This window comes from Manihot esculenta, chromosome 3 (assembly GCF_001659605.2).
Source record: "Manihot esculenta cultivar AM560-2 chromosome 3, M.esculenta_v8, whole genome shotgun sequence".
Lineage (NCBI taxonomy): Eukaryota > Viridiplantae > Streptophyta > Magnoliopsida > Malpighiales > Euphorbiaceae > Manihot > Manihot esculenta.
The window spans coordinates 30,027,454-30,049,237 of NC_035163.2; the positions used below are offsets into that span (position 1 = coordinate 30,027,454).

At 35.0% G+C, this 21,784-nt stretch overlaps 5 protein-coding genes across 7 annotated transcripts; 4 read left to right on the top strand and 1 right to left on the bottom strand.

Annotated features, from left to right (window-relative positions):
- Positions 1-365: 365 nt before the first annotated feature.
- LOC110611043 lies at positions 366-1,186 on the top strand. The gene has a single exon (XM_021751154.2). The coding sequence runs from the start codon at positions 634-636 to the stop codon at positions 967-969; it is 336 nt and encodes a 111-aa protein (XP_021606846.1). The 5' UTR covers positions 366-633; the 3' UTR covers positions 970-1,186.
- A 3,473-nt stretch (positions 1,187-4,659) lies between these two features.
- On the top strand, positions 4,660-6,310 carry LOC110611189. The gene is made up of 3 exons (XM_021751353.2): positions 4,660-5,339; positions 5,451-5,600; positions 5,729-6,310. Exons 1-3 carry the CDS (start codon positions 4,725-4,727, stop codon positions 6,014-6,016), a joined length of 1,053 nt encoding a protein of 350 aa, XP_021607045.1. The 5' UTR covers positions 4,660-4,724; the 3' UTR covers positions 6,017-6,310.
- Positions 6,311-6,826: 516 nt separating this feature from the next.
- Positions 6,827-10,599, top strand: LOC110610352. Its single transcript, XM_021750231.2, has 6 exons — positions 6,827-7,465; positions 7,880-7,985; positions 8,213-8,257; positions 8,361-8,469; positions 9,365-9,614; positions 10,092-10,599. Exons 1-6 carry the CDS (start codon positions 7,418-7,420, stop codon positions 10,290-10,292), a joined length of 759 nt encoding a protein of 252 aa, XP_021605923.1. The 5' UTR covers positions 6,827-7,417; the 3' UTR covers positions 10,293-10,599.
- A 1,741-nt stretch (positions 10,600-12,340) lies between these two features.
- LOC110611243 lies at positions 12,341-13,524 on the top strand. The gene has a single exon (XM_021751440.2). It carries the CDS (start codon positions 12,642-12,644, stop codon positions 13,371-13,373), a length of 732 nt encoding a protein of 243 aa, XP_021607132.2. The 5' UTR covers positions 12,341-12,641; the 3' UTR covers positions 13,374-13,524.
- A 1,702-nt stretch (positions 13,525-15,226) lies between these two features.
- Positions 15,227-20,338, bottom strand: LOC110611242. Of its 3 annotated transcripts, none has more exons than XM_021751438.2 (6): positions 20,061-20,338; positions 19,757-19,822; positions 18,997-19,404; positions 17,419-17,981; positions 17,234-17,300; positions 15,227-16,169 (listed from the first exon to the last, which is right to left on the bottom strand). In XM_021751438.2, the coding sequence occupies exons 3-6, from the start codon at positions 19,373-19,375 to the stop codon at positions 15,733-15,735; spliced, it is 1,446 nt and encodes a 481-aa protein (XP_021607130.1). In that variant the 5' UTR covers positions 19,376-19,404; positions 19,757-19,822; positions 20,061-20,338; the 3' UTR covers positions 15,227-15,732. The 3 variants fall into 3 exon arrangements, with proteins under 3 accessions (XP_021607130.1, XP_021607131.1, XP_021607129.1); XM_021751439.2 differs by having other exon boundaries at positions 18,997-19,412; XM_021751437.2 differs by having other exon boundaries at positions 18,997-19,428.
- Positions 20,339-21,784: the final 1,446 nt, after the last annotated feature.

Here is a 21,784-nt window from a genome sequence, read left to right on the forward strand (position 1 = left end):
TTGAAATTCTCTAGATCTCTGATATTTGATGAAGTTTTTATGTTAAAAAATTGTTTTTGTAATTAAAATATTGTTCCTAACATAATTTTGAGCAAGTCCAGTCAAGAATTGAAGAATGAACCAAAACATGTTCTATTCAACCGAAAGTATCCATCCAAAAAAAAAAACTTACAAACTAAAAAATAGAACTAACCCACATGACCAAGGGCGATTAATTTTTTCTTTTCTTAAAAAAAAAAAAAAAATCCACCTAAATGGTAGAAAGGGCCAACCTCTGAGGCCCCTCTCCGACCAATCTTGTCTCATTTTCCACTGCCGCATGCCCCTTATAACATGGAGGAAATTATGGCAGCTTTCCCCACCTCTCTCTCTCTCTCTCTCTCTCTCTCTCTCTCTCTATCTATCTATCTATCTCTGAATCAATCCCAGCATAAAAGCTCCCATATAACACCAAGCATACACTTATTTCTTGCACCAAAGAAACCCATCAACCACAGAGCCAGCAACCTTAAGCAAAGGAGAAAAGAAAATTTTTTGAGACTCATTCTCATCACTTGAAACGAGTTCCATCCACCCTTCCAAATTTAACCCATCAAAGAGCAAAGAGAAAGAAAAGGAAAGAGATCGATCATCATGGAGATTGAATCTGTCAAGTGTGAGTGTTGTGGATTGAAAGAGGATTGTACCCAAGTCTATATAAGTGAAGTGAAGGAGAAATTCGGTGGAAAATGGCTATGTGGGTTGTGTTCAGAAGCTGTTAGAGATGAAGTTAGTAGAGGTAAAAAGGCATTTGGAATGGATGAAGCAGTTAGAGCTCACATGTCATTTTGTGGTAAAGTGAATTCAAATCCAGCTGTTGGAGTTGCTGATGGGATGAGGCAGATGCTGAGAAGACGCTCAGGAGACTTGTCCTCTTCACCATCTTCTTCTAAGAAGTACACGAGATCAGCGAGCACCAAACTCTACTGATCATTTGGGAGGGATCTTAATAACTTGCCTGCAAAAATTAACATGGATGGTTATGATCTTGTCTTGTATGTACAGGGGAATGAATGTTATTTCAAAGGAGGCTTCTTCTTAGTTTTGCTTTTTTTTCACTTTTCATTTTTGGTATGCTTTTTCTTCTTCCTTTATTGGCTAATGAGACAAAAATTTTCAAGGGAAGATCCCCCCAATTTCATATGAATTAGTCAAGTTCCATACATGGAAAAATAATTTTTTTTTTTAAAAAAAAAGGAGAGAAAAAGCCTTCAAAACCTTTCCTCTCTATAACGTCTATGGCAAATGTATAAACCTCAGTTTCAAGACTCTGGAGGATTTCAGTTTTTCTCCCCTTTCTCTTTTTTACTGCAATATTAAGGGTTAAAAATATTAATCCTCTCCCTTTTTTGATTTTTTTTATTTTATTTTTATGACAATTTTTTTCCTCCAATCAAACTAACCATGGAATTTGACATGGCAGCTTTGGAAATTTTGAGATATATTGTCATTGAGCTGTTTAATAAATTCATTAAATCTATGATTTATTTTATAAAAAAGAATTTAAATAAATTTTTATAAATTTATATAAAAAATTAATTTCTTTTAAAATGAAAAACATTTAAATTAAAAAAAATAATTTTTTTATTTTAGTTAAAAAGAAAATCAAAATTTAAAATCATGTGAAATTCTTAGTTTCGTACAGGGAATAAAAGAAAATGAAATTTAACTAACATATTTTCTCCTTAAATTCTCTCCCTGTAATAAAATAATTCAACTTATTTATGGACTATTTCGCAAATCAATTTAGGAAAAATAGATAAAATTATTGTCTGAAGATTTATAAACAATAACTTGCACAATTGTTCTTGATTCATTGTGGCAATAAGATATTTTCCTAGCTGGCTGTACGTTGGATTTCAAAAATAAAGAAAATCATAAACAAAATCTTAAGTTTTCCATTATTAAAATACAGCAAGCAATAATTAAGGGTCAACTTCCCACTACACCTAGAAACGACTGTTTCAACCTTATGCCATAAGCAATTTGAATGATTATTTATTATTTTCTTGCCCAAGTGGTTGTTCTTGAATCTTGATAATAATTAGTGATGAAAATGCAAAAATGACTCATATTCATTAACTAACAACATTAATTAGCCTGTGGATATTAATTAAGGCCACTTCTTTTTTATAGCAAAAATAAATGAGCAATCAACCAAGTGGCCCCACATTAATTAAGAATTGGGAAAAAAAGAAGAAGAAAAGATTCATGACTTGCTGTGACAACAAAGTTTCACATGTGCATACATATAAAATCTTGAATTATGAAGTTATTCGATTTGATTAGGTAACTCAATTAAATAATTTTTAAGTTTATAGAAATTAGTTTCAAAGATTTATTAATTAATGTTTACTTATCTGTTAATTACTTAATATTATTATAGAGGCAATGTAGTTTGTGTTTATGTAGATGGGAACATCTAGAATTGAATTCCAGAACTTGTGTATAGCAATGAAGGATAGTTTCAAAGTTTCAACGGTTAATTATGTGATGAGATGCCTGCTTACCGAGGGAACAACAACATATCTTCCTTTGGCAAAGAGGATGCATGGGTGCCCAACCTTTTTCCTTATATACTCCATGCAGTAAGCAAGATCATGACACATCATGTACGTGGGTTAGCCAACTCATTGATCAACATAGGCATTGCTGGAATACTGAAGTTCTTTCTGCCAATTTTGTTGGAGGTGACATCCCCCATATCCGATAGATTCCTATAAGAATTTTCAGAGGTGAAAACAGCTTGGTGTGGCACTTCACTAGATATTGTGACTCAGTTGTTGAGGAACTCAGCAGCCCAAAAAGCAACAGGGTCGGGACCATCAGCAATTAACTGAAGCTTCCCCCTAAATTTCATGTCTTCCTTGGACAACTCCTGAAAGAAAAGCTATCAACGAAGAGCTCACTTAACAAACGTATTCCTCACATCCACGACTACTGTGATATCTGTGGTGAGCCTGAATCCCACCAACACCTCTTCTTCTTCTTCTACCCAAGAGCAGTCGAACTCTGGTTTCAATCTCCTCTGCAACTCAGATCCTCATGCCTTCCTCCGGGATCCATGATAGACTACTGGACTCAGATTATCAAGGATCGCAGGAACCAAGAATCATGTACGCAGCTAATATCTCTCTTTATCTTTTTACTTTGGCATCTTTGGAAATCCAGGAACCTTCATGTGTTTTAACACCAATAACTTTCAATCCAAGAGACCTTAAACCTATGCTATTATGAAGAGTTTGAGACAGCTTCAGCCACCACCCTGAGCCCCAACTTGGAAAGTGCAGGACAGGTCCAGACGTGGCAACCACCTCCACAGAATTGGATTAAAATCAATTTCGATGAAGGAACAAAAAAATAAGATAGCTCAGGAACTATAGCTGTTGTTGCTCGCTATCATCAAGGTCAGCTCTTGGGATGGATTTGTAGAAGGATACCTGCTATTTCTAACCCTTTAATCCTAGAGACGTTAGCATGCAAAGAAGCAGTGCTCATGACAAAAGCTTACAAGTTCAAGAATGTGATTTTCGAAGGAGATTCTTTTATGACAATTCCCCTCTTCAACAAGCATAGCAAGCATTATACATGACATTCGTAGCTTGGCGTTAGATGTTTCAAGAATAGAATTTACCTTTGCGCGAGGTCACGCTAATCAAGCAACATATTTCTTGGCTTCTATAGCTATCAGAGACTCGAATTTCCTTTTGAATCCAATGTACCAACTTTTAGGACTAAGGTCTAGTCTAACAATATTGTTTTTATCTCTCGGAAAAAAAAAAAAACAATAACAATATTATAGCAAGAGATTTTTAGGTTCAAGAAATAAAGCTCAAAAGAAGCAAACTCTTAAAACCCAAAAGATCCAAGACCAAAACACTAAACTTGAAAAACAGAAGACAATGCACGGCTAAAGATTGGAAGAACCGGTTGCTGGAGAAGATGGCAGTAGAAGCCCATAGTTGGGCTTAAGTGCTGCAAACCTTAAACTTTCAAATAAGCATGTATGGATGGAGGAAAACAAGTGAGCAAAATTTCAAAGAGAGAAGAAATAAAAATGTTTTCTGAAGAAAAATTGAGAGGAAGTAAAATAATGATGGAAAATAACAAAAATAGTTACTATTCTTTGGACATAAAAGGTGAAAAATAAATTAAACTACAATTATATCTCCATAATTACTTATCTTAATTACAAGTAAAAGTTTAAAATAAATATTTCACTATTTAAAAATTTTGATTTCTTATTTTTCTTTTTAAAATTGAAGAAAAATAATTTTTCTATTTTTTTAAAATTTCTCTATTATTTTTCATTTTTTATTTTCTTATTCCTTCAGTAAAGTTTCCAAAAAGACGAAGAATATCACTAAAATTTATATCTAAAATATTTAGTAATATTAATAAAATTCTCTTTTAATAGTGTTATGGGAGCATATATAATTACAGGAGACTGTGAAACTTCATTTTTAATTTTTAAAAAATAGAATAAAATAAAATAAAAAAAGAAGGAAAACCAGGTCTTTTCAGGTCAAGCTTGAGGTCACTCTTAAAGTGAAATGGACCCATTTAACCACGTCATACGACCGTTGGAGATTCAAATTTTAAACCCCCTTTCTTCGATCTCCGTCCACACTTAAAGCACAGTTAATGCACTAAAACAGAACAACGCAGAGAGACAAGAATTAGCTATGAAACTAAACCAAGCAACTGCATCATCCTCGGCGAGATCAAGCACCACCACGGCCACCATGGAAGAGAGAGATAGCTGTTACTACCCCGGTTGCAGAAAAGACGCCAACTGCAATTGTGATATTTGCTTAGCAAGCATCAACGCCACCCTTGACCTCATGTCAGTTAACAGATCTTCTCTCGCTAAGTTTTCTTCATCACGCCCCAACATTGAACGTACTCCTCTGTCTTTCAGTCCTTCAATCTTGTCCACACCCATATCAAATTCTTGTCCCAGAATGGAGTCTCCACTCCTCAAATCGACAGCAAAATTGAATTTGAGCGACATTAGGGATAAGAAGAAGAGGAACTGGGGTTATGTAGGTGCTTTCTCGAGGTTGGTTCTGGGATTGAGCTTGCTTTTTATAGCCGAAACTGGATTTTCTCGCGGACTTTGTGGGGTTTTAAGGCCTGCATTATCTCCTGATATAGTAAGAAAAATTGGTGCGAGATCTCGATTTGTGCAAGATTTGACTGGGAGTTTACGATTCATGGAGAATGAGTTAAAGCGTTTTGTTGCTGATGGGAAGGTTTCAAACTGCAGCCATATGCATTCAATATGGAAAATGGATCAGGTTCGAATACCTAGAATCTTAACTTGTACAAAATTTCATGCATTTTACATCCGTTTCTCGTTAGGCATTTGTCACTGATCAACAATCTAAGCAATAGAAAATGTATTGCAGGATGGTGTGCTCCTGAATTCGCGGTGTGAATTGTACAAATCAGCAGTAGAGGAGGTGAGTATATGGGGCTGGCCTTTGCAGACTGCAGGATTGCTGAAAACAGGGTTTTCTACGAGGTACTTTTCTCTGTTATCAGGCAGATTTACAGAGGTAAGCAGCTGTGGAATTTGATTAATTGGATAATGACAATAAATAATCAGTAAATAGTATCATTGTTAATCAAATCCATGATTCTCTTTTTCTTTTTCTTTTTCTTTTTTTAAATTTCTGTCCACAAGTGGTCAGATGGGATGATAGGATACTCAACCAGAAAAGGCAACACTTCTTGGGTTCAGAGGAAATGGGGTGCCTCAGTTGTCCAATTAGATCCTGGTACATGGATCCTGGAGTATAGGAGGAGCTCCTTACTTGATTGCTCAAGACTGTCTTCATCAGCAGCAGAGCTCTTCAAGTACCAAATGTCAAAAATGATTAGAAGGATGAATCAAGAGTTCTGGTTGTTATCTGCTTTGAAAGACAGATTTGATGAAAATATTATGGGACACCATATCAAGATCCCAACTTAGAAGAACAGATTGATAGCAAATCCAGTGCCTTAGTATCATTCATTAATTTTCAGTTCTCATTCCTTGTGAGGAGTTCCCCTTCCCCTCCCCCTACCTTAAAATTCCTTATTATTTTTTGTCACGAAAACCTTGAGTCATCATTTTATTCTATGCAGATCCAGCAAAATGCTGAAAGGTGACAAATGTCTCCATGTGCCATGTTCTTATGTTCTAATAAGAAACTGTACACGACTAATTGTTGAATTAATGTACTTTTTGCAATATCAATCCATGGTTCTATTTTTTTGTTGGCAAGAAATTCGAGAGTACATAAGGACTTCCAATCTCCATTTTTTCCAAAACAGTAAACCTTGAATCAGCTTTATCGTTTTCAAAAGTCATGATAAATTTACATTTTTGATCTAGATAGTGGATTTAGATAGTTTGAAGGGAGAGGAGAGCACATATGAGTAAGCAGTAAGCAAATCACTTTGTCAGCTTTTAACTTTCGTCTCATTCCACAAGCAACTGACGTTTATGGCAAATTTGCGACAACAGATTCACCAATACTTGTGAAACCAAGTGCTATCTCTAACAATAACCTCTCTTACATAAACTTTTGATACTATGGTGGAGAGGATCATCTTGTCTGGCTCTATATTAGAGCTCCTTATTTCTTCAAAGTGCTGCAAGGCATCATAAAAAAGGTCCAACTTTATGATGCCTGATAGGAAAATGAATATCAAACCTTTCCGTTTTTCAAAATAAAAATTTGGTTAAGCAATGGAAAAATGCAATAGTGTAGTGTCAATAAGCCTATCCATTAATCTCCAGGTTACAATGTCACGATAAGACATTTTATCAAACACCGATCGTGCCTCCAAAATCCTTCCAATAGCAGTATACGTACCCAACAAACCCGTTTGGACAAACGGATCTCACTCCTCGCTTATACTAAAAGGATAGCTTTAGGCCTAGCACTATGAGATAAAGCCCTCAAGAATTAGTTGGAGAGAGGAGGGAGGAGAGGCGGTGAAGACGGAAAGGGTACTCGATGCTGAAGATAGAGGAAGAGGACAAGAGGAGTAGGAGATAAATGTGGATGGTGACGGGGTTGAAGTGGACAGGTAAGGTGGATAAGGTATAACGGCTTAATGCTGACATGCTCTATTTTGTGCCGACTGTGAAGGTTGAAGGTCGAGAGGTGTTTTGGGTTTGAGACAAAAAATGGAGAGAAAGTGGCTCAATTCGTTTGGGCCGCCAGCAGTTGTATGTGGCATCAGGGTTCCAAGTTCCAACTTTCAACTTTGGGCCCATAGCTTTCAACTTTAACATCCAAAAACTAGAAATTCGTTTTTGACGCTGCCGGTGCTATTTTCTGCAAAGTTAGGGATTTGAGATCAAAGCAAGGGTTTGGAGTAAATGGGTGAAGCTTTGGTCGAGCTGGAACAAGTCCTCAGGTCCCAACAGGTACGTCTCGTCTTCTTCTTGGGCCTTTGCCCTCAGCATCATCGTCATCCGTTCTCTTTTGTGTTTACGATCAGTGACTATGAGGTAACAACTTACATAATCCGTAATTTCTCAAAATTTCCCGTTCTTCTAGCTTATTATTATATCAACAACAAGGATTTTTGGCAAAATGGTCATTCATGCTATAGAAATTAATGGTGAAAGCTTTTTATTTTTCTTTGAAACCTATTTTAAACAGCATTTTATCTTGATTTTGGAACTGCATTCACTTGTTGTTGCCCAGATATTTACTCTGGGCTATTTAGTGACATTCCAAAATATTGGGACTTGTAAGACAAGAGTTGTTCATGTCTGCTTCTGTAACAGAACTTTTCGTCACTCTTTGTAGCCTAATTTTTGTTTTGTTACCCCTAGGCGAAACTGACGCCTGAAGAGGCAAATGTACTTTTAACATGCAAATCTAAGGCTGTTAGGGAATTTACGACAGGTGTTATTGTTGGTGGCAGCGTTGCATGGACAGGTATATAAGGTGTTTTCTCTTTTTGTTTTTATCTATCTACCAGATGTAGTAATGTCGAGACTCATGATTCTAGAAATGCATATTACATATGAAATGCATATCTACTGATGCTTTCTTTTTTGAAAAGAAAAAATGTTAGTTACTACTATCTCAAAGATTTGCATTCTGTTTTATTCTTGTGGTTGTTATGCTTTTCCTAATTCTGACAATTTCTGGCCTTCGAGCAGCAACATGGCAGCTAAGTAAGTTTGCTCGAGTCTACCTTTCTGGAGGTAATGTACTTTCTCGCCCTTTCTTGCCTCATAAACTCAGTGGTAATGTCTTTCTGAACCTCCTGCATTTTTGTGGTTCAACAAGTCTTTACCTTTTTTGCAGGAGCTGCTGCTTTTCTTGGATTATGGAGATTTAACAGGGCCCTAAATTCATGCCTTGATGATATTCTTGATCTGGATGGAAGTAGGATACAGAGAGAGTTAGCAAATATGTACGTCTCTTCTTTTCATCTTATTTGTAGTGTCTTTTTGGGTTTGTGTGGAATATGACAGAATAGATTGAGGTTTTCTAATTTGCAAGTTGAAAAAGGCATAGTTGCTCTTCTTAAGTTGATTAATGAAGCTGAAGATAACATGGTTTGGCTGTTCTTTTTTGCTTATTGCGTTTAGAAGTACAAGCATTTGGCTCTTGTTGTCTAGTGAGATTTGTAGTCTTCCAAAACTTTTTATGACTTGTAAATTTGAGTTTACTAGGTTACATAATAAATTAATTATTAATTATTATTGGCTGCATTGGCACTTTGCTGAATTGGATATAAAGAAAACTTTATAAAGTCAGTGATGTCAAAACTCAATTAACCTTCAAAAAGGCCCATAGGCTAGTTTTGGCAGCCACTAGTGTTAATTCTTTCGATGAAGCAATGTCCTCAGTAGAAGTTAATTATTGGCTTTAGCCCATTTTTTCAAAGGTACATGTTGTCAAACTCTCTTTCCCATTAACAATTTACATGTCAATCAGTTTAACTTGACCTTTATGACTGAACATTTACTAAGAATTCATAGATGGCTCAAGTAAAAGTCTCTGATAATGTTGGATTTCGTTTCTGTTACTGCAGTGTTGCTCATATTGTTTTTCCCTTGCAATCATGTAACACTAGATTTTCCTTTCCTCTATTATCATGGCGTTGCATATACTATCCTTCACCCGCCAGTCATATTCCTTTCAGTTGTTGAAAATGGGAACAACTTTAGTTTTTTGTCTGCTCTCTATCTCATGAGCATAAAATATCCCTTCTCTTGATAATTTTCTCCTGTTTTCCCATCTGACTCTAATATTCTTCTTCCCTTCCATTTTGGTATACTGATGACTGGATGTTCCACCGACAGTTTCATGAACAAACATCAGGATGATCCCTGGACAATGAAACGTATGCATAGATGTTTCTATTCAGAGAAAGTGTTTGATGATTCAAACTCTGATAAGCCGATATTAAGGTGGCGTTATCGGAATTTCTTTGGGGATCATGTTGCTCATGATCAAAGGATGAATGACAGTGATTTGCAGAGTGACTCACACGCTGTCTCCCATGATGATTCTGACAGTAAAAAGGTTCATGTGGAGTCAAAGCAAGTTCCTGTAAGTGTAACCATATTTTTCTATGTGCATATAGGCATGACTGTAGTTACTGGCAAATCATTACAGAAATAAGGATGAATGCACAAAAACTAAGAGATACACAGAGCAAACATGTTCATAATTTTGTTTGATGTTATGTTAAACTGAGTTTGGTAAGGTTCAATTTCAGTCCTTGCATGTAAATAATTTTCATACACAAGTAGGTCATTCTGTTAGTTAGATGTGGAAAGTTCAAGAAATCTGAATTGAACCAAATTTTCCCAGAACCATACTGAACCAAAGAACTGATTTTAGACATTTGCTTTTAGATATATTTATAAATTTAATATATTTCAATGCTGCTCTTCTTTATATTTCAATGAGTGTGTTCCATTTAAGTAGAATATGAAATAAGCCTTCTATCAAATATATCATTACAAAATAATCATGGCTTTTGAATTTTCTCATCATCTAATATTATATAACCTTTTGTTTTAGATGAACCCTAGTGCTGATGTGATGGAAGACCCTTTAGATATTATTTTTGGTTCCATGGCACCAGTGGAGGAGATCCATCACCCAAGTGCTTCAAGCACACCAGCCAGAGCACTCACTCGTAGCCATAGAAGATCTCACCGTAGGCATCGGATTCATCATCAGAAGTCAATAGACTTGAAACCAGCACGACAACAAGCATGAACTTGATGGATATCTGGGAATAGAAACAAGAAAGGAGAATTGCTGCAAATCAAGAAGGCAGAATCATTATCAATTGTCAGCATGGCTTGATAAATTCTGTAGCCAGTTTGTTGCTCTCTATGAACACCTTTAGTGAGCTGGAGCCTAGAATCCATGTACGTTATACAATGCAAGTTGCCATCATAATTTGTTGCATTTGTTATATTGCGGGAAAAAAAATGGCAGGTGGCTTAAAACAGCTTGGTGATGGAAGGTGTTGTCTTGGTGTTGCTGATATTTAATAAAGAAGCCTCAGATTCAGTTTCTACTCTCTCAATTCTCCATTCCATTGTAACTTTGAGCAAATTTGAGAGGTATCAGATTCTACTCTCACAATTTTCATGTTCTACTCTCTCAATTCTCATATTCTACTCTTTCAATTATCTATCCTCTTATAGCTTTGATAAAAAAAAAAAAATAAAAGTTTTAGATTCTACTCTCTCAATTCTCATGTTCTACGCTTTCAATTCTCCATCCTCTTATAACTTTGATAAAGAAATAAAAAACAAATGAATAAAGCAGCGTCAACCGAGGAGTGCTAAACGGTTTGGAAAGGGGGAGACTATATGAAATGCTTTTATGAAATGAAGCACGAAGTTGCGCGAGTTGGCCAGCCATTTTGAGGTCTGTGATCCTGTGCCTGAAGGAGTTCCGTTCAAAATTCGGTAATCTTGCCAATGTCACAGTTCTTGAGAGGATTTTTAACCTTCAGCGAGATGAAAAAGCTTCATGGATGTAATGTCCTGATGGATACGCAATTACATTCGGGGATCCACGCAATATTCATGAAAAATTCACAGTAAAATACACATTTAGTAAGTTTAAAAATTCAATATTAATTATACTAAACTAATTATAAATTAATTAGAATTAAATTTAATAAAAACATAATTTTAATTTATTAAATTTAAACTTATTGATATATTTTTTTTGAAATTTTTTAGTTAGATTAATAAATAATTGAATTTTTTATTTTTTTAAAAAGAAATAGACTAAATATAGTAATATATTAAAAATAAACTCATATTCAATCTTTTTATAGAAGTGATGAATTTTACCTGCTCTCCTTAGATCCATCACCGCCCGGCTATAGTATTCTTAGAGACAAAATCAAATCATTTAATGACATGGATATGCCACCTTTTAGATAGAATCTTTAGGCCTTGGCTTCCATGGGTTGGTAACATAAATCAACCATAGTGCAAGGAAAGGAAAGGAAAAGAAGCAGAAACTGTCGCCATTTTTGGTGACCCTACCACACGCGTTTGGGCCAAAAACTCACATTCAATGATCAAGAAGACAAATTTAAACCAAACTGAAAAAGCTGAGCTTTAAGATGGGTATCGATTTCATAAGCAATCCACGCATCCTTTGTAGGAAGCATCATGGAAACTTCATTTCTTGTCCTTATATGAAGCTTGTGACATATTTATTCTCATTAATAAAAAAAATAAAATGAGTTATTTTATAAATTACATGCTAGTGCGAGTCCTAAGTTAGTTAAATATAGTTGTCTAAAAGAACCCACCTTTGCGTTGTTGATGTTGCTAAAGAAATGGTCTAAGCATGCAGCAAGATCGTCATTATTGGCAGTTGGGGCTTGCAAGGGTTTTGAATATTAGGAATTAACAATTATGCATGGCTCAGAATCGTAAAGACCCACCGCCAATCAATGTAGGACTTTCGGTATTGCATGAAACCTTCCTATGCCGCGTTTGGTTTGAAATAGAAATCCTCTTTTGTTTCGAGGAAAAATGTATGATGAGTTTTAACAGCCTCGTAACAGTCAAAGTCTTTTTTTTTTTTCCTTATCTTTTACTGTTAAACTAAATTTATCAATTTTATTTAATGATAATTATGCATAAATTAAAATTTTATTTTTTAATAAACAAAATCTTTCATGTATATATATGAAAAAAGAAAAAAGAAAAAAGAAAAATGGCATACCCTGTAATTTTACAAGGAAAAAGGGGCAAAAACCCAAATCATTTTCCTTTTATCTCTTTGAGTGATTCCTGCATTCCACTCTGCACTCTCAAAGGAGGAGATTTCATGAAGCAAACCTTTTTTAATTTTATTTCCTCTTTGCCTCTACAATCTCCCATTGAAATAGAATATTTCTCTTTCGTATTCAATCAATCTCGTACACATAGAAGGAAAATCAATCAAAAGCAGCTTAAATTTTGGCAAATATAACCCTATCTCCGATTCTCATTTCCCTGTTAGGCTTAGGGTTGTGATCGGTTTTGCCTTTGATTCTCCTCAATCTCAACCAGAAACGCCCCATTTCGTTTTTTAATTTCTTTTTGTATGATCACTATTTCGACTTCTCCACTCCTCAAGCAGAATCCTTTCAGAGATTTTGATTCCCTTCAGCAATCAAAATTACCCATCCTTTTATCTCCAGAGCATCTTTATCCTGCTGCTATTAATTGTAGCCAGTCTCGATTCATTTCTTGTTCTCTCACAAACAACCGTCACCGCAATCAAAACCAAGAAGCCATGAAGGTGCATCCAATGCCTAAGAAAAGAAACAACATAACAATCCAGTACTACATCAACAACACCACTGGCAATAACATCAGCCATCAGAGGGACCCATCTTCCGGTGTGTCCCACAAGAAGTTAAGGAGGTTGCCCCACATCTTCAGCCGGGTCTTGGAGCTTCCTTTCCGGTCGGACGCCGATGTATCGGTAGAGGAAAATCCCGATTGCTTCCGATTCGTGGCTGAAACCGATAATATCGGGGATGTGAGAGCTCATACAATCGAAATCCACCCTGGGGTTACTAAAATCGTGATTAGGCCAAATGGGTATCTGGAATTATCCTCATTGGATGATTTGGAATTGGATATGTGGAGGTTCAGGCTCCCGGAATCAACGCGGCCAGAGCTTGCTAGCGCGGTTCTAATAGACGGAGAGTTGATTGTGACGGTGCCCAAGGGCGATGAACTGGAGGAGGAAGGAAATGGTAATAATGGGGAATTTAGAGGAGGTATGGGAAATAATAATAACAATGCTAGGCTTGTGCTTGTACAGTGATAATCATAATAACTGCTCTCTAGCTTTTCGCATTTGTTATTTCTTTAAATGACTGTTTGTTGTGGAAGCTAGGTTTTGAAGTCGGTGGTTTGAATTAGTTTTGTATGTCTGCTTTTGTTTTTGAATGAAACATGTTCTCTTTAATTTTTTACTCGACGAGTATGGTAGCTGTGGCAAGAAAGGTTGGAATTATATTATGTTTACATAATTCATCTTAGTCATGGACCTGAATGAATAATGTTATTTGTATTTTCAGGTTCCTGATCATGTAAATTTTAACTCTCAAGTTTTCAATTTGTGTGTTGCCACGTCTTCTGGTTTATAAACAGAGCAGGTTGTCTATAATTTTTGACAACATCTCCTTAATCATACAGGTCGTTGACATGTCTCAGTTCTTTTTCTGCTTCTTGATATCATTTCTGTAATAATGATCAAAACAGATTTTTATTGGTGAGAACTGCTCTTTTTAATTCTTTGTTAAGAATATATGCTTTTCATCCATTAGGTGTTATCTTCTCTATAACGCCACTTACTCTTGGACTAAATCACAGCTATCTTCTAGTTTGGCACTTTAAATATGCCTGCCTGCAAGAATTTTCTAGTTTTTGGCAAATGGTAAATTATACTATTATATGCGGAGGCTTTTTGGATCTCTCTCTCTCTCTCTCTCTCTCTCTCTCTCTCTCCCCCCGTTTTTTGAGCGTGACATATTTTCTTCTTTAAGCGTCATCCTTTTTCTTGCCTATACAAACTTAAGGGGATATGACAGGCTCATTTTCTTTTCCTAATTGACCTGTTGATTCATAGCATAGCATAGAACGTCTTTGTTGGTATGTTTATGTTGGAAGAATTGATTATTACATTGATTTTTCTTCTCCTAGTTTTATGCTCCTTTAACTTTCTTTTGAATCGATTCTCATTATGTTGAACTAAACTAGTTAAAGGGTTGACGTTCTATTCCGTCGTGATTAATGTGAAATGTTGGCCCCTTATAGTTTTGTTTTTGACGCCAACTTTAGCCTGTTCTTGGCTTTTATCATTATTATTTTCCTCAAGGATGGCCTTACAATCCTAAGGCTTTTGATCTATGTTAATTGGAAGAACAGCAGTATCGGCCACTTGGGTGGTGTGTAAAGTTGGGGCAATATGCTTTGACATTTCTTCCTGGACCCTCCCCTTCTCTTTTTGCATCTCAATGAAGGGAATATGGTTTTTCTTTAGAGGTAAGAAGTTTTCTGCTGATGTTGCATTCTCTTCATTATCCATTCAAGCATATCCTAGCCTTCTCTATTCCTTGATTCTTTTTGCCTCTCTCAACCTTTTGCAGTAGCGACTTGAGATGGGAATTGCGAATGATTAAAGTATCGCGTCATTTTCGAATTTTGATAAAGAAAAGCCAAATATTAGGTTGTGTTACTTTCAAAGCTGATTGCCATCCAGCGTCGCAAGTTCTTTTTTTTCCCCCTCGAGATAGGATTTGATGAGAATTGATCCGCCTACAATTTTGCTTTAAAATGACTTGTCAAAGCAAGAAACTTTGCATGGAAGATTAATTATTTTTCTTGCTTCGGACATGTTTTCGTTAAGCGACACCTGTTCTCATATCGTCATCTTTAAAAATTATGGGACTGCATTAGAAAATGTATTTACTTATTGGAATCTCCCACGACTCTCAAAGCCTTCCTCTGTTTAACATTTATCGATTTGGGTACAAATTTTAGGCGTTGGCATGGGAATTCTTCTCCATCTTGAAAAAGCATGGCGGCGAGCCATCCCTAAATCTAGGAAGGCAACTGCAGGATGTCGCAGCACATTTCAGGTGTCATCATTAGCCGGTTCAAGGAATTTTCGTATAAACACAAAGCTAAAACCAATTAAGATTTTCATTGTTAAAACATCAATGCTTTCTTGAATATGTCTATCAACTTTTTCCGAGAACAACTCGCATCATCTGCGATAATCCATTATTGCTATCAGTAACCTTTCCCAGAAAGAATTGTAACCCCGCGCAGATCGCTTATTCCCAGAAAGAATTGACAACCCACAACTAGTGCACGTTTTCTGGTCAAATAAGCCAAAATTGAATAGCACATGGCACACAGCAGCAGCATATTCCGCAATAAGCTCTCGCGCACACTATCCAATAGAAGCTGTTACCGCTGGCTTCATCACCCAATTATTATCTTTACAACACTAGATCTCATCATCTGCACGGCTAAATCCCTCAAGCCAACGCTTATGACTCCACAAACAGAGTGTCGCAATATGACACTCAGATTCGCCAAGTTAATTGGGTCCTTGCATGAAGACTATAGCAGTACCATAGCACAAATTGATAAAAATCTTGAATGAATTGAATCTATTCTTCAATTTCTAAACCAAAGTGTTCTCTCAGGATCCCCTTGGAGGTCCTTCCAAATCCCTTGGCCACTTGTTCCATATCCTTTAGTTTTGCGACTTCCTGTTTTATCTGATCCACCCTGTTTAAGACAGCATCCAGCAAGACATCCTTCTTGGTGATGGACTTGCAATGTGTCCATTCAGATCTTTCTCTTTCAAGTTGCTGATAGAGGTTATGAAGATATCCTTTTTGAGCATAAAGTCGATCCTCCGCAATTTTATATTCAGATGCCTGAGATTTCCGTAGTTCATGAAGAGCCTGATCAATCTCATCCTCCAGTTTTAGAACTTCTGCCCGGTAATCCAAAGACAGAGATACAGTGTGAGGCGATCTTATAACACTGTCTAAAAGGTCTTGATGATTAGTAACCTCCGCCATGACATGAGGAGAGACACCTGTGCAAGTGATACAGAAAAGAAAAGAGCATTATATATGTCGTTTCACATTGGTGCACTGACTGAAACTTAAATGACAAAATGGTAAACAAGAAAAGAGATGCGCATCAATGAAGCTGAAAGATCACCGCATACATGCAACTGCACACATGAGATAGCCACCAAAGAAAAAAAGCCCCTGTCTCTGTCTCACTCATTTACATGGCATACAATCCTAAACTGCAAATTCATTCAAGTCGCCACCAAAGGACACAAAATCATCAAGAATGCACCACCTCATATCTAGATGTTAAAATACTTCCTATTGTTAATCTGTTAGCAGTACTAATCTGGCTATAGTGTTTTAAGTTCAATTTTCTCACAAGAATCACTTCTATCTATACTTATGCAATTTTTTTTTGGACACTCCAAGAAATACATTTTTAAAAAAAGGCTTAATTTTACATTTTATAGTAACATTACAATATTTTAGTGGCAAAATCACCAAAAGCACAAAACTGACTTATCTGGTTGAGGAATCTGAAAACTCCTTTTGTATTCCCCACCTTGAGCCAAACTCCAAGAATAATAGTTGTTTCTAGTACTTATTTTCTTCAAAGTTCGTCTTCAATTCCATGTCCAAATTTCAAAAACCACCTACTTAATGCATAGTAACTATATATTTTAAAACCAATTGCAGGCAAGTTCAATCCCACAAATAGACCCAACAATCTTTTTGAAGCAAAAATAAGAAAGCATAGATAACAAAACAAGTTAAAGCTTAAAGCTGCATAGTGCAAGATACTATCTACAGTATATCCACTCTGAAGAAAAAATTGATCTGAGAATGTTGCCATACAAAAAACTGAAACCCAAATATTGGAACCAAAAAGAAAAGATAAAATATGCATCTTTTACAAACATGTCTTGCTAAAAACTGGCCACTTTGCAATGTTTCATAACAGGTAGTTACTCACTACTTGAAGTCCCTCTTGTCCCATCTTAGTTCAAAACAATTATCAAATGATGATAAATTATTGCTTGGATAACTTATTTTGGATAAAACAGATTACAAAAAAAGTCACCTGCAGAAATAGCTGAGACATCCTCTTCAGCTTTCCATACATCATCCAGACTGGTCCCACATTTAAGCTGATGTCGATATCAGATTAGTAAACTGCTAGTTTTATCAACTCCAGATGGAAAAAAGGATATATTTGCTCAAAAAAAGAATCCTACTATTCTTATACCTAGATTACAACAGTTTTACCTTTGCAATGACTGATTCAATTCGGTTCAGCAGTCCCTTTGCAGTGCTTCTCTGGGACCCACGTAAAATGCAAATGCCAACAGTTAATATTTTTTCTAATTCTTCACAGGAATCAACAGATTCACACGTTTGCAAAAGCCTCGTAATATGTGAAACCAGATCTGTCTTCGTATCGCAACGGCGGCAGTAGTACTCAACATCTAGGCCAATGCTTCCTCCAACTGTTCCAGCCATATATGTCCGAAGAGCACAGTCGATGTGGGCAACATGGCCACATATATAACCCTCACTGACCAAAGCTTGACATTTTATGTAACTGTAGCCTCCATACTTAGAATTTATGATTTTGCAACACAAAATACAACAGCAATCACGGCAGAAACGGGGTTCATTGCAACAAATGTCACAAGGCATTGCAGATATAGATACATTTTCTGCTTGTACCATGAGACTATCACACCTCTTATTTCCAGCCTTACATCTTGCAGCATCAGACTGAGAATCAGACTCAGAATTTTCAGCTGTTTCTTCAAAAGGCAAAAAAGTATGCCCCTCCAAATTACCTATTATAAGTTAACATTGTCAGACAAACAAAAAAGTTTCAAGCCTTTAGTTCATTTTCCAAACAGGGGAAAACAAACTACTAATAAAAATAAAATGAGAGTAATATGCAAATATTTCAGCTAGAAAACTATTAAGTACTAACAAGAATATAAAATCAAAGTACAAAAAATAAAAATAAAAATAAAAGATAATTGAACTATAGTCTAAACAGAGGAGCATCTTCACTATCAATAATATCAGTATTAGATGTATGACATATAAGCACTCTGACAAACCTTTGAAAGCTTCAAATCAGAATCTATAATAAATTAGCATAATAAATCATGTGATAAAAAAAAATTGCTCACATGAATAGAAAGCATCAATACAAGTCTATACCATACAATTCCCATGTACAGCAGTGATGGGCACAAATTGTTAAAACATTTTATCTAGTGCTGATTACGCACTTCCACTGATGAAGTGGTGAAGGAAATGCCTTCATGGGGTATTGAGAATACATTTGTCCAAAGAAAGATCACTCATTTTACTCTTATTTGCACTTCAATAGTTTTTAGCTTTCTAAAGGTTGATATCACCAGGCCAATTATCCATTTCAAGGCAGTCTATGTTGAATACTTAAATTTGGCTTGGTCTAAAGTTACTGTCAACCTATTCCACTCTTAACCAGCACTTCAACACTGAGTTTTTAAATGACGACAGGCTATCTCCAGCTTAATTACCCATTTCAGATGTACTACATATAAACTTCATCTTGATGTAAATGTTAATCACGTATTTAGTCGCGTGACAATAGTCCAGTAAAACTACCAGGCCACATGCAACTTGGAGCACCCTTATAAATGCAAGCCTATATATATAGTATTCACCAATCTGAGTATAAGAAGTTACCAACTGTAGAATAAACATTGAAAGGAATGCCCGATATTCATGAAAACATGCCAAAAATAGATGCTAAAAATAATAACACAGATCACATTCAGCATATAGAACATATACAGAGACAAGACTGACCATTTGTTGGCGCCACTTTTGAAGGTATCTTCCAGCTAAATGAAGCAAAAAATGCCTCAACATTTGCATCGGGAAATTTTGTTCGGATATAACGTTCAACTGAAAGCTTGCTTGCAAATCCACGTTTACTACCTGGCAAATTTTCAGGACGACCAAGGCGGCGAGGAGGATACAAGTACCTGTCCAAAAAATGCCCATTAAAAGCAACTCTTCTTCCTACTCTCCATTTCCAAATGTCACCAGGTTTTGGCCAATCTACAGGAGCATACGGAAAGCCTTCGCCAGACTCCTCAGGTGCAACTGGCCTTAGATGGGAACCATTTTCCCTTGTCGTTGGTGTATTTCCATTACTTTCCTTGTCAATTTCCATAGATTCCATTCTAAGCTGATTCAGGTGCCTCCAGGTTGCTGAGCAACTAACAAAGAATGAGGCTGTACGATATTATAAGTAGAAATCAACGAAGAATGATAACTTCATTCGCGCTATTTCACGAGCAAAATCAAATTCTATTTTTATGCATATATAAAAGCTAGAAATTTTATAATAGAAGCAATTCAAAATGGCAGAAATTCGATAATAAAGGATCTCTAGAACGTTAATTTAGATTCAGTTTGCAGATACAATAAAGCATTGCAAATGCGCCAATTGTAAAACAAAATTAAGAAATCAACTATAGAAATCTTTGATCAAGCTGAAGAAAAGGGAGAGAAATTAAATACTAAGAATATAAACAAATAAAACACCAACACAAATCCTCACCTAACCACGCTTACGCCAAGAAGACTCGTAAGGGATTAAAATTCCAATTTCCTCTGGATCACCTACCTGATAATATAGAGATAGAATTCAAAACAAAGGAAATGGGAAATGAGTTTTCCAACTAAAGGAGAAAGTCCGATTCGCGTAAAGGATCATAGTTTTTTTTTTTTTTTTTTAAAAAAAAGCGTTCATCGCTGGGTTTATCTAATAAACTCGATCAAACAATCCCATGAAGCAAGAAAAAAAAAAAAACCAAACTTTGGGGAAGAAAGGACAATTCATATATGTATAGAAGATGTTTCACCTGAAATGAACAGGCTCTGCCCCTCTGGTCTTTATATCCAGAGCTCGGTGACAAGAGAGAGTTTCTATATAAACAAATGGAGAAGAGGAGTGGGGCTTAGTTTAGTACTTCGAGCAAACAAATCTGTAAGAAGGAAAATTGATTCAAGAGGAGGGGGGAAATTCAATTTAAAGAAATTTAACTCTCAAAACTAACTCAAGCGAGCCAATGGAAAACCCTAATGAACTGACAAAGAGGAGAGAGAACAACAACGGCACTATTCACTGAATTCTAATACTTTCCTTAATATTAGAAATTGTCTTAGGTTGAATTTCAATTTCTAAATTTCCGTGTAATTCAATTCAATTCAATTTCATGTTTGCTTGTTTAATTTAAATAAAAATTAAAACTTAACTTTAAAATTTTAATTTTATAAAATTAATTATGATTAAAAATAATTTTTATTAAATTTGATAAAATTTAAAATAAATTTCACAAAAATTACACACTAATATTTTTTAGACTAAAATATTATTTCTTAATAATTTATTTTTTATACTGAAAAATATAAAATTAATTTTTTATTTATCTATTATTAATATATATAGATATGCATTGCAATACTAAAATTCTAGCTCCAAGTGTTATATTAAATTGCAAGCTGAAAAAAAAAATCTACCTAAAGCCTAAAATATCAAAAAATTAAAGTGTTATTTAGAAAAAAATTAAAATATCATTGTCACGCGCTAAAATAATAAAAGTCTATAATAACATATTATAACCAAATTGATAACGATGACCAAAAACCAATCATGAATTTTAAAATGTAAAATAAGACTCAAGTAGTGTAAACATATGAAAAACATAGTTAAAGGGAATCATTTAAATTAAAAGAAGGGATGTTATATATAGCTCATTAGCTACTCTCTCATGACTTGGGGCAACAGTCTATAAGTATCAGAGTAGCTACAATGTCCTCATAGCCTCAAGTGGAAGCACTTAGGGGACTTGCAGATGGTTGAACCTTTCTATCAGATTTAAGGCCAATAAGCCACCTGCAACTAAGATCAATGAAAATCCAACAAGAAGCACAATAAGCACTAAATAAGCATGAAAAAAAAAAGCCCCTTAGCATGTTTGCACTGGCTGCACTTCTTAAAGAGTCACAAAAGATCTACACCCTTAACAGGAGAGGGATGAAACGTAAAGGAAATGGAATGACCTTTCTCTCCTAAAAGGCGGAGGAAGGTGGATGAGCAACAAACAAATCCCATGAGAAAACCTTCATATAAGAGTAAAGAGAAAATTTTTTCTCCCTAAATGTTTAAAGTAAGGATCTAAATGATTAAAATATTGGTGAAAATTAATTTATCCTAATTCTATATTACCAATATTTAAATTCGCACTAAACTCAATTAAAAATTAATTTAATTTAATTATTTATAAAAATTAATTTATCTGAATTTTATATTTTATATTTGTAACTATTATTATTATCTGAATAAAATTTAAATTCGTTTAATTTTATATATTTCAATTAATAATTTATATAAAATATTTTTTATTAATAATTTTCTTTTAAAATTTTAATATTTATAAAAAATATTTAATTTTTAATTTTTAAATAATAACAAATAAAAAATTTATAAATATTATTATAATTATATATTTTTATATTAAATTAATTATTTAAATAAACGGTTTGAATTATAAATACCTTATATATAAAATATGAACTTCATCTG

Bases quoted from the DNA above. Each gene is read 5' to 3' on its own strand.
- LOC110611043 (XM_021751154.2), top strand. From the start codon at position 634: ATGGAGATTGAATCTGTCAAGTGTGAGTGTTGTGGATTGAAAGAGGAT.
- LOC110611189 (XM_021751353.2), top strand. From the start codon at position 4,725: ATGAAACTAAACCAAGCAACTGCATCATCCTCGGCGAGATCAAGCACC. The intron at 5,340-5,450 runs GTTCGAATACCT...AATGTATTGCAG, and splicing joins CAATATGGAAAATGGATCAG to GATGGTGTGCTCCTGAATTC. The intron at 5,601-5,728 runs GTAAGCAGCTGT...TCTGTCCACAAG, and splicing joins TATCAGGCAGATTTACAGAG to TGGTCAGATGGGATGATAGG.
- LOC110610352 (XM_021750231.2), top strand. From the start codon at position 7,418: ATGGGTGAAGCTTTGGTCGAGCTGGAACAAGTCCTCAGGTCCCAACAG. The intron at 7,466-7,879 runs GTACGTCTCGTC...TGTTACCCCTAG, and splicing joins AAGTCCTCAGGTCCCAACAG to GCGAAACTGACGCCTGAAGA. The intron at 9,615-10,091 runs GTAAGTGTAACC...CTTTTGTTTTAG, and splicing joins TGGAGTCAAAGCAAGTTCCT to ATGAACCCTAGTGCTGATGT.
- LOC110611243 (XM_021751440.2), top strand. From the start codon at position 12,642: ATGATCACTATTTCGACTTCTCCACTCCTCAAGCAGAATCCTTTCAGA.
- LOC110611242 (XM_021751438.2), bottom strand. From the start codon at position 19,375: ATGGAATCTATGGAAATTGACAAGGAAAGTAATGGAAATACACCAACG. The intron at 17,982-18,996 runs GTCAGTCTTGTC...AACTTATAATAG, and splicing joins AAAAGTGGCGCCAACAAATG to GTAATTTGGAGGGGCATACT. The intron at 17,301-17,418 runs GTAAAACTGTTG...TATCGACATCAG, and splicing joins TTGAATCAGTCATTGCAAAG to CTTAAATGTGGGACCAGTCT.